The sequence below is a fragment of the Pleurodeles waltl genome, chromosome 1_1 (assembly GCF_031143425.1).
Source record: "Pleurodeles waltl isolate 20211129_DDA chromosome 1_1, aPleWal1.hap1.20221129, whole genome shotgun sequence".
Lineage (NCBI taxonomy): Eukaryota > Metazoa > Chordata > Amphibia > Caudata > Salamandridae > Pleurodeles > Pleurodeles waltl.
The window spans coordinates 203,725,714-203,741,351 of record NC_090436.1 but is presented as its reverse complement, the minus strand read 5'-3'; the positions used below and the strand labels follow the sequence as shown (position 1 = coordinate 203,741,351).

The following is a 15,638-nucleotide window of genomic DNA, read 5'->3' as shown; positions in this document are numbered from 1 at the left end:
ACCAAAAAATGATTTTCCAATGGAAACTAGCTCCTAACTATAACTAGCCAGTAATGTGTATATATATATATATATATATATATATATATATATATATATATATACATACATATATATACATACATATATACATACATACATTTATATACATTTTTTTTTTTTTTACTTTAAAAAAAATACAGGGACGTTATAGTTAGGTTTTGAATTTATTTGCACAAAACTAGAGAAATTCAGCAGTTATAGTTGGAGTTATTACAAGTAAGTATAACTATAATTTGTGCCCTTGCCATGCACAGTTTTTTCTTCAATAGTTTGTCTTCTAATGCTCCATTGATATTTTTATCAATGTTATAGAAGCAGTCATGATTGCTATAATATCTGGGGTAATTAGCAGTGCATGGTGAGGACGCAAGGTATAGTTCCCATAGGCTGGAAGTTACAGTTACTTGAAATAAATCTAACTATAACTGCTGAATTTCACTGGTTTTGTGCGATTAAATTCAGAACCTAACTATAACGTCCCTGTAACCTTTGTTTTGTTTAGGGAAATTCTAAGGTTTTTTTCAATTCTATTTCCCTAAATATAACGTTTATGTAATCTTTAATTTTTTCAATGAGTTTCTATGTTTTTTTTAACGTAAAGTAATTTTCATTACTATACGTTAATCCAAACACCGCTGGGCATGGCCTTCAGCCTTGTGGCCAACCCCCTATAACCACCCAACCGCGCTGCGCACGGCCTTTGGCGGGGGTTGGTTGCAGGGCCTGGCCTGCGGCTAGCCCAGCAGCCAACCCTCCTAACTACCCAACCCCACTTTGCACATGGCCTTTGGGTGTGCCCAGCAGCAGCTGCCCACAGAGCCTGTCTCTCTGGGTGTGAGAATATGCATGAGAGGGTGTCTTTGGGCATAAGAGTGGCTGGAGAGGGTGTATGTGGGTGTGAGAGTGTTTGCGCTTGGTGCTCAATTTGTAAATAAAAAGGTACAGGTGCCCAAAGCCCTCCTCTTAACCACGGGGCTGCTGCAATTAAATGTGCGAACACGGAATACAATGGTAGTGTAATCCTGAAGCCATCTCGGGCCTCTTCAATCCATTTACATCCACTCCCTGTCCCTTCAGCTCACTCTTGCAGCTTTCTGTTTTCTCCCATTATGGCGCTTTTTTATTTTGCTCTTCCTCCATCTTTCCCATGTGTCTTTTGCTCGCAGTAAATACCTGAGGCAGAAAAATAAGTGCCGGCCCTCAAAAAATAAGTGCTGGTGCCCCGCACTGAAAACAACAAGCACATATTAATTAAGCACTGATTGTGCCCCAACAGATGAAATATGCATTCACATCCACAAAGGATTTCAGATTGTTTTTCAATATGGAATCGCAGAGTAGACACACTTGCTTTGCCTTTGCCAAGCCCAGGAGTTAAGATCATTTGTCCTTTCCAAAAGCAGAGCTTGAACTGGGGCATCTGGCTCGTTTATACTTGTGCTTCCTGTTGAGGTTTAATTTCTGTGAAATGAGCATCATGGCCAGAACGGAAGCTCACCTGCTCGCTTATCCAACAAGAGTCCACAGTTTTGCACAAAATGTCTATCCAACTGGAACACATCCTACTGGTTAGTTGGTAAGTGCTATCTCGTTGGCTGAATTGACAGTGAGAGGGATGTCCTCCTCCCTGGGCTGAACACTGCCCTGGGAACCTCATCCCCTGGGGCCCGGCCTTCATTAAATGGAGGGGGCAGGGCCGAATGGCACCTCTCGCACGGCTGATTTCAGCCCCGGGGACTCTATCCGCTGAGGCCCAGCCTTTTAATATGTTTTTGGGGGGAGGGGGATTTTGGCTACAGTGACCCCATCCAAAGAGCCCAGCCTGAAAATGTTTCTTTTTTTGGTGGGGGAGGAGGGGGCTGCACCTCCTCCCTTCCCTGGCCGATCTCGGCCCCGGGGACCCGATCCCCTGGGACCTGGCCATGTCACATGGGTGCCCCTCAGGGCTCCCAATCATCATCATTAGGGACCGCGGGGGGAGCTTCAAAGCCCTCATGGTCCCAGCCAGCTACCCGCCTCCAGCAGGAGCCGTAATTGCCGTCACAGATAGGGAGATGTTAAACATGCAGCTCGCAGTCTGTGAGAGCAATTGTTTTCTCCATTTCCTGGCCCGACAGAGGAAACCTCCACTTCCAGCAAGGGAGAACTGTTTAACAGCTCTTGCTTGCTGTAACCGGAGTGGCATGAGATGTCAAAGCTCCCACCAAGTCACAGCAAACAGCTATGTCCCAGAGGTGGGCCATAGCAGGAGCCAGCCCTGGGGAGGTGGCAGTCCTCAGGGTCATAACTGGCTCTACATCGTGTAAATATGGCCCGGGAAGGTGGCGGTCCCTGGTGCTGCGAGAGGGGGGAAGAAGAGGGGGTCTGTGGTGAAGCAGCCACATACATTTATTTTTGAGCCCCAGGGAGGTGGTGGTTTCTGGGGCTGCCTCATGGCCCCTTCTTACTTCTAATTAGTTACCACTGGAGGTCCGCAACAGACCCCCTTAATCATTTTCTTTCTGCCCCAGGGAGGTGGTGGTCCTTGGGGCTGCGGATGGCCATGTGGGCCTCCCAACTGAATTTAATTTTGAGTCGGGGTCAGCAACGGACCCCCCTTAATCATTTTCTCTCTGCCACGATGAGAAGGAGGTCCCTGGGGTGTAGTGGGGGGGGGGGGGGGGGGGGTGTGGCACTGCATACTATTGAATCAAAGCCCCAGGGAGGTGGCAGTCCCCAGTGCATAAATAAGCCTAGAAGTGGACCCTGTGTGCTCCTCCTTTATTTTTTACATGCCCCCCGGAACTGGCCCACTCGGGGCTTTATTAAAACAAGTGTAGGAGACCACACTTATTTTTGTCAGAAATGTGTGACATGGTTATGAATTCACTGCTAACTGCACCACAGCAAAAGGGGCAGGGTGTCCCTAACCTGGCTCCTTTTCTTTTTTCACTTTTTTTAGGGACTCAGCTGAAGCAGAGTCCCAAGATTGCTGCCAACACTTCCTAGTTGAAGTGTTGACAGCCAATCAGAGCTCTGAACGAGAGCTTATTGTTCTTGACGTCGTCGGGGTGGATCCACAGCCCTGGTTATACAAATTTGAATTTCCTTTAATTTCTCATAAACTTTTGAACGGATTTACACGCAAAAACAAAAAGCGTAATCTGCGGACCGAAAGCTACCTTGCTGCCAAATTTGGTGTAATTCCATCCAGCGGTTCAGGCTGTAGTCGTGTTAAAAACTCCTATGGAAATTAATATGGGAAACGCAAGTTTTTTGACCCCCCGCCCTAATTATTTTGTGGCCCCTGCTTGACGGTTCACCAAGAAACTTTCCGTGCCCAACAAGAATCACTAGCATACTTATTTTGGAAAATTTCATTAAGATGGTGCTACAGATGTAGGCAAGTCAAAAAACGTTTCTATGAAAACACGATCCTAACTATAACTACCTAGACTTAAACTAAAAAAAAAAAACCACTGAACTTCACCAGTTATAGTTATCATAAGTAACTATAACTCCTGCTCTAAGGTAACTATAACTTGTGCCTCGACCACGCACAGTCTTCTCATCAATAATGTTATTTCAAAGGCTGAAGTGATATTATTAATAATGATGTCATAGAAGATGTCTTGAATTATGTAATATGTGCGGTAAGTAGTAGTGCATGGCGAGGGCACTAGTTATAGTTACCTTACGGTACGAGTTATAGGTACCCCAGCCAGGCCTTGCATCCAATCACTGGGGGCAGCCAATCCCCATAGCCTTTGGCTGTGGGCAGAGTGGGACTGGCAGTCCTCCTCCCCAAGGCACTTTGGGCCCCAAGAATTACCCTCTCTGGGGCCTTTTCTTTAATTAAGGGAACGGGGCACACGGTCCAATAGTAGCCTCAGGGACCCAAGCCCCTGGGGCCAAAATATGTTTATAAAGGGGTGCATGTCTGCCCTACCTGAGCCACAAGGCGCCCAGGGAACCCCATTCCCTGTGACCTTTAAGGGGAAAGGGGCGCACACCCTCCTCCCCATCCCAATAATGGCCCCAAAACATATATTTTAAGTGGAGTGAGATGTGTTCCCCCCTAGAACCTTAATAGGCCCCATCCCCCTGGCCAAAAATGTCCTGGGCTCAGTGATTGGGAGAGCAGGTTGACACCCAAAAGCCACAACTATGCCCCGTGGTGACAATACACATATCCACTCTAAGTTACCCGTTCCTAGGGTGGTGGTAAAAGGGAAGCTGTCACTGATACCACATAGGCAGGTTGCACCAATGGCTTTGGGGCTGTTCCCCTCTTGTCTTAGGCCACTTACCTCACATTCCTCCTTATTATAATCTCTGAAGAATGTGCATCATTGTGTTTTGATGGACACCTGTGCTGCAAGTACTCCCTATCAGTCACACTTGTAAACAATCTAGTAGTCCCTCACAGGTTGTTCTGCACAGCTCCTGTTCACAGATCTGCCCTGCTAGACAGCCTCTCTTTTTTAATGCAAGCCCACATAGCTTTTCAGAGATTTATAGAGTCAGTGTAGCAGTGGCTAGATCCTTTTAGTAGGTTGCAACGGTCCTTGGTCGGACACATGATATTTAAGGCAATCCTTATACAATCATATTATGTGTGGTGATTTTCAAAGTGAGGCAAGCGGTAGCCATCAATATCCAATGTTGAGTAAGTGAGAACCTCTCCAAAAGAAATAGATAATTAGGTAAAAAAGTTGTCAGAAATGTGACCTTGGAAGTTTAAACGTGCTATGCAGGCACTCACTATACTCATTAAACACATTTAGCCACAGTTGGGGGTGGAATGGAGGTGGAATGAGAAAGGTGGAATCAAAGGGGGTGGGGAAGATTTATGATGAGCAATTACAGACAGCCTCTTCTGTGCCAGTTGATATTTGATGCCAAAAAGTGATAAGGGTAAAAGGGAATGGAGTAAGTGGGTTAAGTAAGCTGTTTTGGCTTAATTTACAGGAGGGACATGGTTTGCATTTTATAATAGCTAAGGGGGTTAAGTAATATACTCCCAAAAAGTTTCAGGGTACAATACTGGTAAAAATAGCTCAGGCGGATGCCGCACTTGCTACTGAGATCTCTGTGTAATTTCCACTAATAGCTGTGAAAAAAAACAATAGTTTACCATTGTTTTATTTTTCTGCCTCTGGCACAAGAAGCAGTACAGGGAGGGGTGGGGCTAGGCCACAGGAGGGTGCAGGAGGGAGAGTCCACATAGGTGCGCATGTGTGTTTGGCCGGCAGTCTAAGGCTGGCCAAACACACATACGCACTTAGGTTCATCCAGCCTGGCTGTGTTTAACAGCTGGGCTAGAGAAACTACACAGATCCAGGGCTGTGCTTGAGCAGCTGTCCGAGTCACTCAGACCAATCCTGGCACTGCTTTCTTGCTAGGTTTAGCATGAAAGCAGCACCAAGATTGCTGGGGAGCCTGTGCTGGTGTCCCAGCATTGAATGCTGGGACACCACAAGAGGAGCGACGAGAGAGGGGATAGGGACAGAGACAAGGTAAATGCGTTTTATTTTTACCTTGAGTTATGCCGCGGCCGCTGCTGTTCAGAGCTTGAGAAAGATAACCTTGGTTTACCATTTTTGGTTAACCACTAAAGGGACACACCGAGTTAAGTGACATGCAGAGTTCTCTGCATTTCCTCTAATGGGTGACTGCTGAGGATGGCAGCCAGGTTTGAGTGTTCAGCTGAGATCTCTTAAGGTTATAACTTATTCCGGCAAGGATACATGTCTGACTCTAGGAACTACTGATTGTCTTAGGCTTGGCATTTACAGCCAAGCTTGCTGACAGGAGACTTCAATCCAGTGCCTCACCCCCTCACTGGCTGTTATTCTGCAAAGTACACTCCACTGGTTCACAGTCAGGGCACTCCTTTGAGGTCAATCTAGCACCCAGGACCAGGGTGGGTGTAGGTGCTGGAACCAGAACACAGCACACTGGGTCACACTCTGGCAGCGCAAGTGCTTTTACTTTGTGAAGCTAAATTTAGTGTAGTGGTTGAACAAGGATTAAAGTTCTAGGGTTTTACAGTACATTACTTATTGTATATGAAACAATATAGAACAAAGGTTGCTAATCGCATTACACGGACACACACTATGTACTAAGTGCTTGTTGATGCTGTGAAATAAATAGCTTTCAGGCGTGTAATCTGCATCAGGATAGAACATCTGAAGCATAATGAGCTTATTACCGCAGATTACCTACGGCTGTAACAGTGTGTAATGAAATTAGTTGTTCTGAACCTTTACCATTAATGATCAGACTGCCCATCCAGCGACACATCTCCTTTCTTTAAGGACAGAACGTGGGTTTCTTAGAATATTTATGTGCAGGCCTAGGAACATAGGTAAAGTCTGCTTAATTATGGAACTATTCAGTGGTTGTCAATACCATTTTTCGTATTAGATCTATGAATGTTAGAGTATTATTTTCAATTTGAATTACTTTGCTATTGTCTTAGAGGCCAGTGCAAGATCATTTATCAGCAATTTGATCAAACCTGTAGCAGATATTGGCAGTCTCTGGACTGCATAAAACTTTAAAAGCAACAGAGAATACATTGCCCTATTTCTTAAAAGCACAGGTTTTAAAAGTCTTCTTACATCTGTTAACAGTTTGAGATAGATAAACAGGAAATCTATTAAATTCAATACTGGTGCTTTACACTTGCACTTTAAACGGATAGGATTGTCTTTGGGGCTGAATTCACAGATAAAGTCCCTCATTTCAAAGTTATTGAAAAATATAATGGTGGTCTGCAGATGGCTAGGTTGCTCTTATGTACATTTGTAATTCCCTTGTTGTAGCTTTTACACTCACTGTAGATAGCCTGCTAATCTACAGACAATATAAACGATTCGAGGTAAAACTTGCAACCTTTACTGAATTCTTCGGCAGCAATGTAATGGTTTCTGTTTCTTTTTCATTACCTTCTGCAAAGCTTCTAGTTCTTCAGTTACTTCATGTATACAGATTGTTAAAGTGAACACTGACCCATGATGTTTCTAACATATCTTTCATAATAATCTCAACAGCTTTTTGAGGCTTAATGTAAGTGGAATCACACATGATCAAATTGAGCAAATCCTTTACATCTGAAGAAGAATATACTATATTCTAAATGTAAGACCTGTATATAAAAATATTTTAACATACTGAAAAACAGACCTTCAACTGTTTCCCTTCTGCTTTTCGTAGTTTTAACAGAAGTATTGCTGGCTGTCATTTTAGTCTAATGGACAATTTAAGGTGCATCCATAATCCTCTTGATTACACCTATAATAATGGTTTAACTCCAAGATATTTGCCATTGCTTGGACTACTTATTGCTTTAGATGTGCTCGCCTTTTGAGAATTGATGAAGATATGTATTCCTCACAAACGTTCTTAATAAACTTTATATCCTGGTTGTTAAATTGCCAACTATGGTAAATATGCAATTGTTTTTTATTTATTTTTTATTTTACAGTTTTATAGTGTAGTTCATTTATGACCACGTGAAGCTCCAGTCTGGTGACCTTTCTCTGGAGACCAATGAGAGTTTAATCAAACAGGAACATGTTACCTATGTATATCAATAAATTGCTTGCAGGTCAAACTTGAGTGTTCATGGTTTGATAAAAATAAACAAACTTAAGTCAAAAATCTTTCTCTATTGCCACAGAGGAGGTCAGCCAACTGTCCCTTGGAGACCACTTCTTTGTCGTGGGTACAAGTGGCAAGAGGCACAGCCCTTCAGTTCTTCTCACAGGTTTCAGTCAGCAGATTCAGTCCTCTTCTGTTCTTCCACAGGTCCAGAAAGAGTTCAGAGGAGCTGGTAGTGATGTTGATTTTTTGTATAGTTCAATAGATATTGTGTGGAGATGTCTCCTGGCCTCTCCCTAACCAATGGGGAACAAGTCCCAGTGGCACACTTACTCACTTCGTCAGCCCATGCTGTTTGTCTTATTGCAAACTATCACAGACTGCATTATTCTAAGGGAAGTCTAAGAAGGCACAGGCCTTCTGTCCCTGAACGGAGCATGTGGGCCAGCCAGGGGAATGTTTGGGTAAATTAGAAGTCCTCTGCTCCTCAGCCGCACCAAGCTGATCCTGGGACCAGCTCACCTCCCACTGGGTTGGTGACCAGATGGCTGCAGGGGCCTAAAGAACAAAGGCCTTCCCTTACTCAGGTATCCCCTTATTATTGAATGGGCAGGCCTTATTCATTCCCTTGGAAGTACATTAACATTCTGAACCCTTCCAGCTGCTTGACCTGGGCTGATGGGGTCACCTATATTAACCTCCAACCGAGCCTGCCCAATAGGCCTAAGCAATTGTCCTGCTCTGTGAGCAGTTTTCACACCTCATTAAGGGCAACCACTGGTAGGGGCAGATGCTGGCAGGCTAATGTAAATAAGCCTCCCTAAACTACAGGAAAGGAATGGTAACTTTCTAAAAGTTTACTTGATTTTTATTAAATATTCCCCAAACTGAGATAGCTAAAAGGGACGCTCTTCCCCTATCAAAAGGCTTATTTTGCCAGGTCTGATTGCAAATTTAAATTGCAAGCAGTCAGGCTACACTTGCAGGTCCCAGCCCTATTTTCCTTATCTCACTAGTGTGTGGCACAATAAGTACTGCAGTCAACAGATGATAGTTAACTTTCAATGCGAAGGATGTAGTTTCTACACCACGTACTGTGGTTTCATAGGAAAGTTAAATATGCCTATCATCAGGAATTAGCCAATTTATAGGGGTCAGAGCACACACATTAGACATTGGATGCCAGTGTTTCAGCGAGCACAGACGGAAAAACCTGAAATTATATTCAACCAAAAATGGGAGCGGCTAAACACAAGGGGGCTTTTTCTCACACTCACCACCTGAATTAAGGTAAACAAGTATTTCAGAAAGAAAAAAAAAAGTGATTACTAGCTGCCTCTTGGAAAGTAAAGAGCCAAACAAACTGCAATAATTTGTAACCATGGTTGTTTCTCCCAACTCCCCCACATTTCACGTTTACCAGTCGCCCCTCCCCCTTGTAGTTCTACATAGGATATCACATGACAGGTGGCCAATGATAATTGTATTATTGAACTACTCACTGCAAGTAAGACTGGTTTTTAGTTGATCTACTCAATACTTGCTTCCAGTTCCAGTTGCATTGTTATTCAATAATTAGGCAGATGTGCAAAATCAAATGATAAATATGCATTGTGTGCATTAGCATCCTTTACTAATATAAACTTTAAGTTTGCTTTGGTATTGTTGGTTTCGATCTTGTGAAGCATGCTTGCCAGTTTATTAAAGTCTTACCTATGCAAAGTTCGTAGTGGCAAACAAAAATGTAATAGAGATAATTATAATTGGCTGCCATCTGGACCATCCAAAACAGTTTTCAAACCAGGGCACTGGCACTCTGAGAAGAGACAATGCTGCATTTGCCTAATGAAATATTATGAAGGTTAAATCTGGAAAACTGCATGGAATGCCCGCAACATTTCAGCTGCATAAATGGAGTCTAGAGAGACCAATTTGAAACTCCATCAGAGGAAGAGGAATGAGATGCTTTTTGTGTCCAGATCCGGTTCTTTTTGTGAAGAATCATTCAGGCTTTGAGATGGTTAGGTTTTCAGCTGTATTTGTCATATGCTGGCCACTGAAAGCACCTGAAGGAACTTAGTTTCTCAGACTACCTCACAAGAGACAGCAAAAGTCCAGACGTCAGTCACATTGCCCTAAGCTCTTCTCTACTATCCAGGTGATGTGAGGACCTCAAGATAAATGAACAACTAACTATTTAGGACAGCCAAATTAATTGAATATGCAATGAAATGGCAAAACATCAACCCCTGCTTAACAATTCAAGGCTCCAAACCTATTTACAAGCACACAGGTGTTTATGGTTTTACAATTGACATCTGATTAGGGAAATCGGATGTCACAATTTCTAGCGAGCATGAGATTGCAGAAATGAGTAGCTGCAAGCAGTGCAAGGTCTTCATGCTCAAATAGTGCTTAATATGAGTTAATTCAGAATTCTGAGGAATTGAATGCTGGAACATTCATAATGTATTTTGTTTTAGGTACAAATACTCCTACTGCTAACATAAGCAGGCTCTGTTTTCACTGGGCACATGCTATTAATACTCTCATGAAGCTTGGTTGACTCTGGAAATGTGTCCTTTCTGGGTTTAGTTTAACTGCGCTGAGCAGGTGTCCTTTTTATATTTGAACACTGGAATGTTGGGAGCTCCATTGGAGACAATGGAGTGCTCTGGGCTTTTACTGTCTGGAAAAAGCCTGAAGCATCAACATTCCAATGTTCTTTGTTCACAGCAACAGCTGTGACTAAAGGCCTCATGGAGCCCGAGGGGATTCCAATCCCCTCGGGCTCCGTGAGGATATTGTTTTATTTATTAGAACATTCTGCCCTCCAGCGGCAGAATGTTCTAATAGCCTTATAGCCCTTCGTAGCTGAGCTATACCGACAATTAAAGTCCCGCTCCCTTGTTAAAGGCCCTTGCCTTTGCCGCCTTTAACGCTAGAGCGGGCCTTTAATGGCCGGTATAGCCTGCTACGACGGGCTCTAAAACTATATTATTCCATGTGGCTCTTTGAACAAATTGAGCAGCAATGTGAAAACAGACTCATTATTTGGATTACCAGAAACCCTTTTTCCTGTTAAAGCACCTACTTTTGCTCCTTAATGTGTGTGATGACTAACTGTTGCTTCAGGAAGAAATACTGAGGCACCACCCAAAGATCAAGGGGCACCACACTGCAAATATTTATGAACAATTTGTATTTTCATAGCCAGTGTAAATGTCTCATGGACTTGTCTCTCCAACAAAGATATCATCAATTTAAATGTTAAAGCAATGGGAATTTGAAAGGATCACTTTTAATGAAAGCAGCCAATAAACTGCGGCTTTTACTCTTTCAAGCAAATAAGTGAGGTCTCCTTTATTGGGATGAGGAGGGCTCCACCCCATGGGTACCACGGCTAGCAAGGTGAGACTCATGTAAATGACCAGATGGCTTTATGTCACCAAATCATATGTTTCCAGACTGCAGCTTTTGTTCAAAAAAAGTTTATCATTTTAGCTGCAGTCTTGGTTGAATCCAATTAAATTAGCTAACTTGTTAAAATGAAAGCGTGGGTGCCCAGGTAAAATGGAGTTATAGGGTAATATTAGGTGGGAGTGTGCAAAGCTTGAGGGTAAATAAAATTGGTTCAATGATGCAATTAAATCCTTTGAAAATGATATTCTGTGCCACAAAAGGGTGTACTTATGCTGCATCAGTTTGCAAGCTCAAACCACATTATCCTGTCGGTCTGCTTACATTTCATTGCCCACTGCTAAATTTTCATAGGTGATACACATCTACGTAGGCATCAGTGTGATAATTTTCAAGATTTACCAGCTGATTTACTGAAAACACTATCTTCTACTCATTGACCCCATATCTAAAGTAGCAGTGTCCAACATGGATCCAGGACAGCCCGACCCAGGCCAAATTTTCATGATTAATCTTGACTATATAAATGTATTATATTTAAAGTCATTGTATGTAAATTCATCTTATGTCGATATCCTGAAACTCTGCCATGGATCCAGCCTTCCTGATCCCACAATGGCTGGCACTAATTGAGACAAACACACAGGACTGCTCTTTGTAACAAATGTTTGCAGGACTGTGCACACAGCCCAACACCACCCACTGCTATGTTTGGCTTTTAATGTTAATTTGTTATTTGTGATTAAGCCGTGTATGGTAAATCTGTTTCCCTCACTCCAGCGTCCACTATACTTTCCTGCTGAAGCTTCATACTAGCTTAACATGGATCACTCTTGAGGGAAGAGTATGTCAAATAAACTATGCTTTACGTCCAGACCAACATGTCTTGCAGCTTCCTCTGAGTTCACACTTTTTACTTATTCTGAAGGTCAACTTCAACAGTTGCACACAATGTACTGCAACTGTGCTCTTTTGAGTTTACTCAAAGTAATTTTTTTTATGATCTCAATCTCATCATTCTGCAATATGATACAGAGGTGATCAGTTGAATCCACTGAAAGCATCAAGTGCAACAATTTAAAGGGTTATCAGAAATTAGAGTACCTGCTTTGTCTTAGTTGGGGTCTTTGAATCTGTGTAGGAAAGAAAAATCTTACATTATTAAAAAGCATCAATCTAATGTATTGTATAAATGCAATACAGGCAGGTATTGGTAAGCTATCAACAAATGTTTCATACATCAAACTTTACTTCTCTTTTTTCTGTTACTGTTTAGATGAACATGTAATTTTTACTAAGTGTGCAGGAACTTAAAAAAATATATATTTTGGTAATTTAGATAATCTTTTAGAAGATGATGCTGGTAGCTCCTCCTACAAAAGTGGTTTTACACTTGTGTTGCTTCATATTTGAAAGGAGCCTAACAAAGTTGTACATCAGTGAGTGCAACAGGCAGTAGCGAACAAGGAAAATGCTACTCACCCTGTAAGCATCTGTTCATAGCATGTAGTGCTTTAGATGTGTATTCTCTGCATACTCTTGCTTCTAGTGTTGGGCTCATATGTTTGCAAGTTGTTTTCTTCAAAGAAGTCTTTTGAATCATGGAATCACTATGACTCCCTCCTTTGTGTAAGATGCGCATATGCACCTACTCCATGTTAGACGGTTTTTTATGAGTGAAGGTAGCATGGTGACATACTTATTATGAGTGTAATAAAAGTAGATGACAAGAGAAATCCGCAGTGGACACAGGCTCCAGGGAGATGGCTGAGCACATGTGAATCTACAGCACTACAAGCTACGAACCGATGTTTAGAGGGTAACATTTTCTGTTTGTGGCATGTGTAGCTGTAGATGCACTTGCTCTGCATAGACTGTAAAGTGATTCCCTGTAAAAGCAGTAGCTGGACTGTGGATAGAGCACATGCCTGTAACAAAGTTCTTAGCATTGCCTGGCCAACAATAGCCTGTTGACAGGCTAGAATAATGCTTGGTAAACGTTTGAGTTGGTCAGGTGTCCACTTTACTTATGCCAGCTTGCAGGATGTACCCAAAAAGCCAATGGTTGTGGCTTTTTCGCAGGCAGAGTGTCCTCTAAAGGGAAGAGGTACCATTCTTTTTGCTCTGCAGTAGCAGGGCTGGATGAACTTTGATATCCAGCTAGCTGTGGCTGCCTTTGAGTTGGGGTGGCCTGACCTTTGAGGTGCATGAAGTAGCAAATGATGTCCTGGACACTAGGCTTTAGAGGGTGCAGTTGCTTGGGGTTGGAGTAGTAGAGAAATATTTTACACTTTAAAACATAAGGTGTAGGAGGTATGCAGGCTTCACAGAAGATAGTCATGCAGTCTTGCGGGATACTACCTCAGGTGCCAGTTTGCCAGGTGGAGCTTGCCAGGTCTAGGAGCCTGATCCAGCCCTGGCTCTTTATGAAAAGATCTGACCTGTTAGGGAGTTTCTCATGTGGGCTGATGGATATCTCGAGAAGTGTTGATCCCCAAGGCTGTCTGAATCAAGTGGGAGCCACCAGGATGAGTGTGAAGGATGTTTGCTACATCTTCCTTACCACATATGGAAGGAGTGGGAGAGGAGGCACATAACCCTGACCAGTTCAATCACAGAGCATTGTTCATGGACTGTGGGTGTGAGTACCTGGCATGAAGTCTGGCCATTTTGCACTTTCATGAACTTGCTGATGCATCTTGGTGAGCAGGGCGGCAAAGTAGTTATCTACCCAGGGAAGGTACTCTGCCAGGACGTATATACCATGGAGGATATCCCAGTGCCAGATCTGTTGCACAAGTATAGTTGTGAAGAATGCATACTGTCTCGCTTCTGCAGGTGGGACATGGGGGTCATATTGTTTGCCTTGATGAGCACCACTTTGCATTGAATGGTCTTAAAGAAGGCTTTGAGAACTAGGGGTAGGGACAGGAGCTCGACGTAGTTGATGTGGTCTCTGGCATTGGTGGGACCACACTCCACATACAGTCATTTAGATTCATCTTCATCCTGAAAGAGATGTGCCTATGGTAACATTCACCTGCAGAACAGGTCTGCGAAGGGCCTGCCCTGCAACAGTTTGTTGCTGTTTCACCACTGCAGAGAGTGATGGGCGCTTGCCTTCACCCTTCATCAACACTAGATTTTCCCAATGATCATTTGCTTGTGATAATTGCACTGAAGTTGGACATGGGGGACTATGGTGATGTATGAGGCCATCATACACAACAGGCACATTACTGCTCTGACTGTAATCTGATGATTAGGCTGATAAAAAGGCAGCCGCTGCTGAAATATCAACACCCTCTGCTGGTTGGGGTAGGCTTTGCATAAAATGGCATTTAGGACGGACCCCTGGTTGTACTGGACCTGCAGAGGTTGAAGGGACCTTAGAGTCTTAGAGCTGATCACTCTTGATAGAGACCTAGTGAATTCAAGTGTGTCGGTTTGTTAGCTCTAGGCTTCAAAGTCTTCTAGTAGACTCACTGTTCTCCTACTCTTCCATGAGTAGTCTGTTTCAGAGCATTGTGGCTAGAGATTTGTGATTCCCACTAATGTATAATATCACTGGATTATGATCATTTTTGATTTGCTGCAAGACCATTAAATTAATCTCTTCCAGTAAAAACACAGGCGATTAAAATGTTGCATGTGATTTTTAGAAGCACCCATGCCTGGTCACTTTGCCCAGATGCTAGCAATTCTGAGTATAGTACCATCCATAAGTGTTAAATAGATTGCCAGTACTTGGTGTGAGTAGACTCTTTGTTCCATATCATTTCAACAACTTTGACTGCCGAAACTCCTCCAGCATCGCCCGATTTTCTGCAGCTGGTAATGGGGTGTACAGTTCTGCCTGCGAGCTGGAGCCTTGCAGCTACCCTGGGGGGTGGAGGCCAGCACCTGCCTGAGAGACTTACAGCCTGGAAGGACGGGATGGCAGAAATTGGTGGTGACTGAAGAGGTGAGCAGGTGGAATGGTAGGCTCAGGGGGCTACTGTGGCTGCAGTGACCTAGCAGGCGGTGAACTACAGCTGTGACCTTTGAGGAGGGTACTCATCTTTGAGTCCTGTATCAGTAATGTGAGTTACTTGTCCTTCCAGTCTGGAGCAGGATTCTACCTTGGTTTCTCCTGCCGCCCACTCTGGGTGCTTGTTCTTTGGGAGGCCACTACATTTACAGTAGACCAGAAGAGGATAATAATTGTTCTAGCCTAAATACGGGAAAGGACAGACCCCAAAGACAGGCGCAGGGTAACACCATCATGCAATATGCTACACTGTGCCAGACCACGCACAGAATTACCCGACAGGGTCCTCGGGTATGTCACAGCACTCACCGGAGCACCAGGAAGAGCTTTTGCATGCTGCCCTCTCAGAAGTCATTCTGGGGTGCAGAGTGAGGTTGGAGTGACAAATTGCAAGTGTGTCCCTGGAGGTGAGCCAGGAAAGTCCTACTTTCTGAGTGCCTGGAGGATGTCTGGACTTGGTTAGCCATGCCGGGTGCACAGCAGGGACGTCCCTTAGCTGAAGTGAAAGCATTCCATCCCAGCGATAGGTGGTATGGGACCAGACGGCATCATCCTG

General features: G+C 43.6%; 1 protein-coding gene across 2 annotated transcripts in view; it reads right to left on the bottom strand.

Moving 5' to 3' along the window:
* RAI14 (retinoic acid induced 14) overlaps positions 1-15,638 on the bottom strand; it is a 362,553-nt gene that overhangs the window by 42,106 nt on the left and 304,809 nt on the right. For both annotated transcript variants that reach the window (XM_069220646.1, XM_069220638.1), the window contains exon 10: positions 12,157-12,185. In XM_069220646.1, the coding sequence (XP_069076747.1) occupies positions 12,157-12,185 (29 nt within the window). The remainder of the gene's footprint in view (positions 1-12,156; positions 12,186-15,638) is intronic.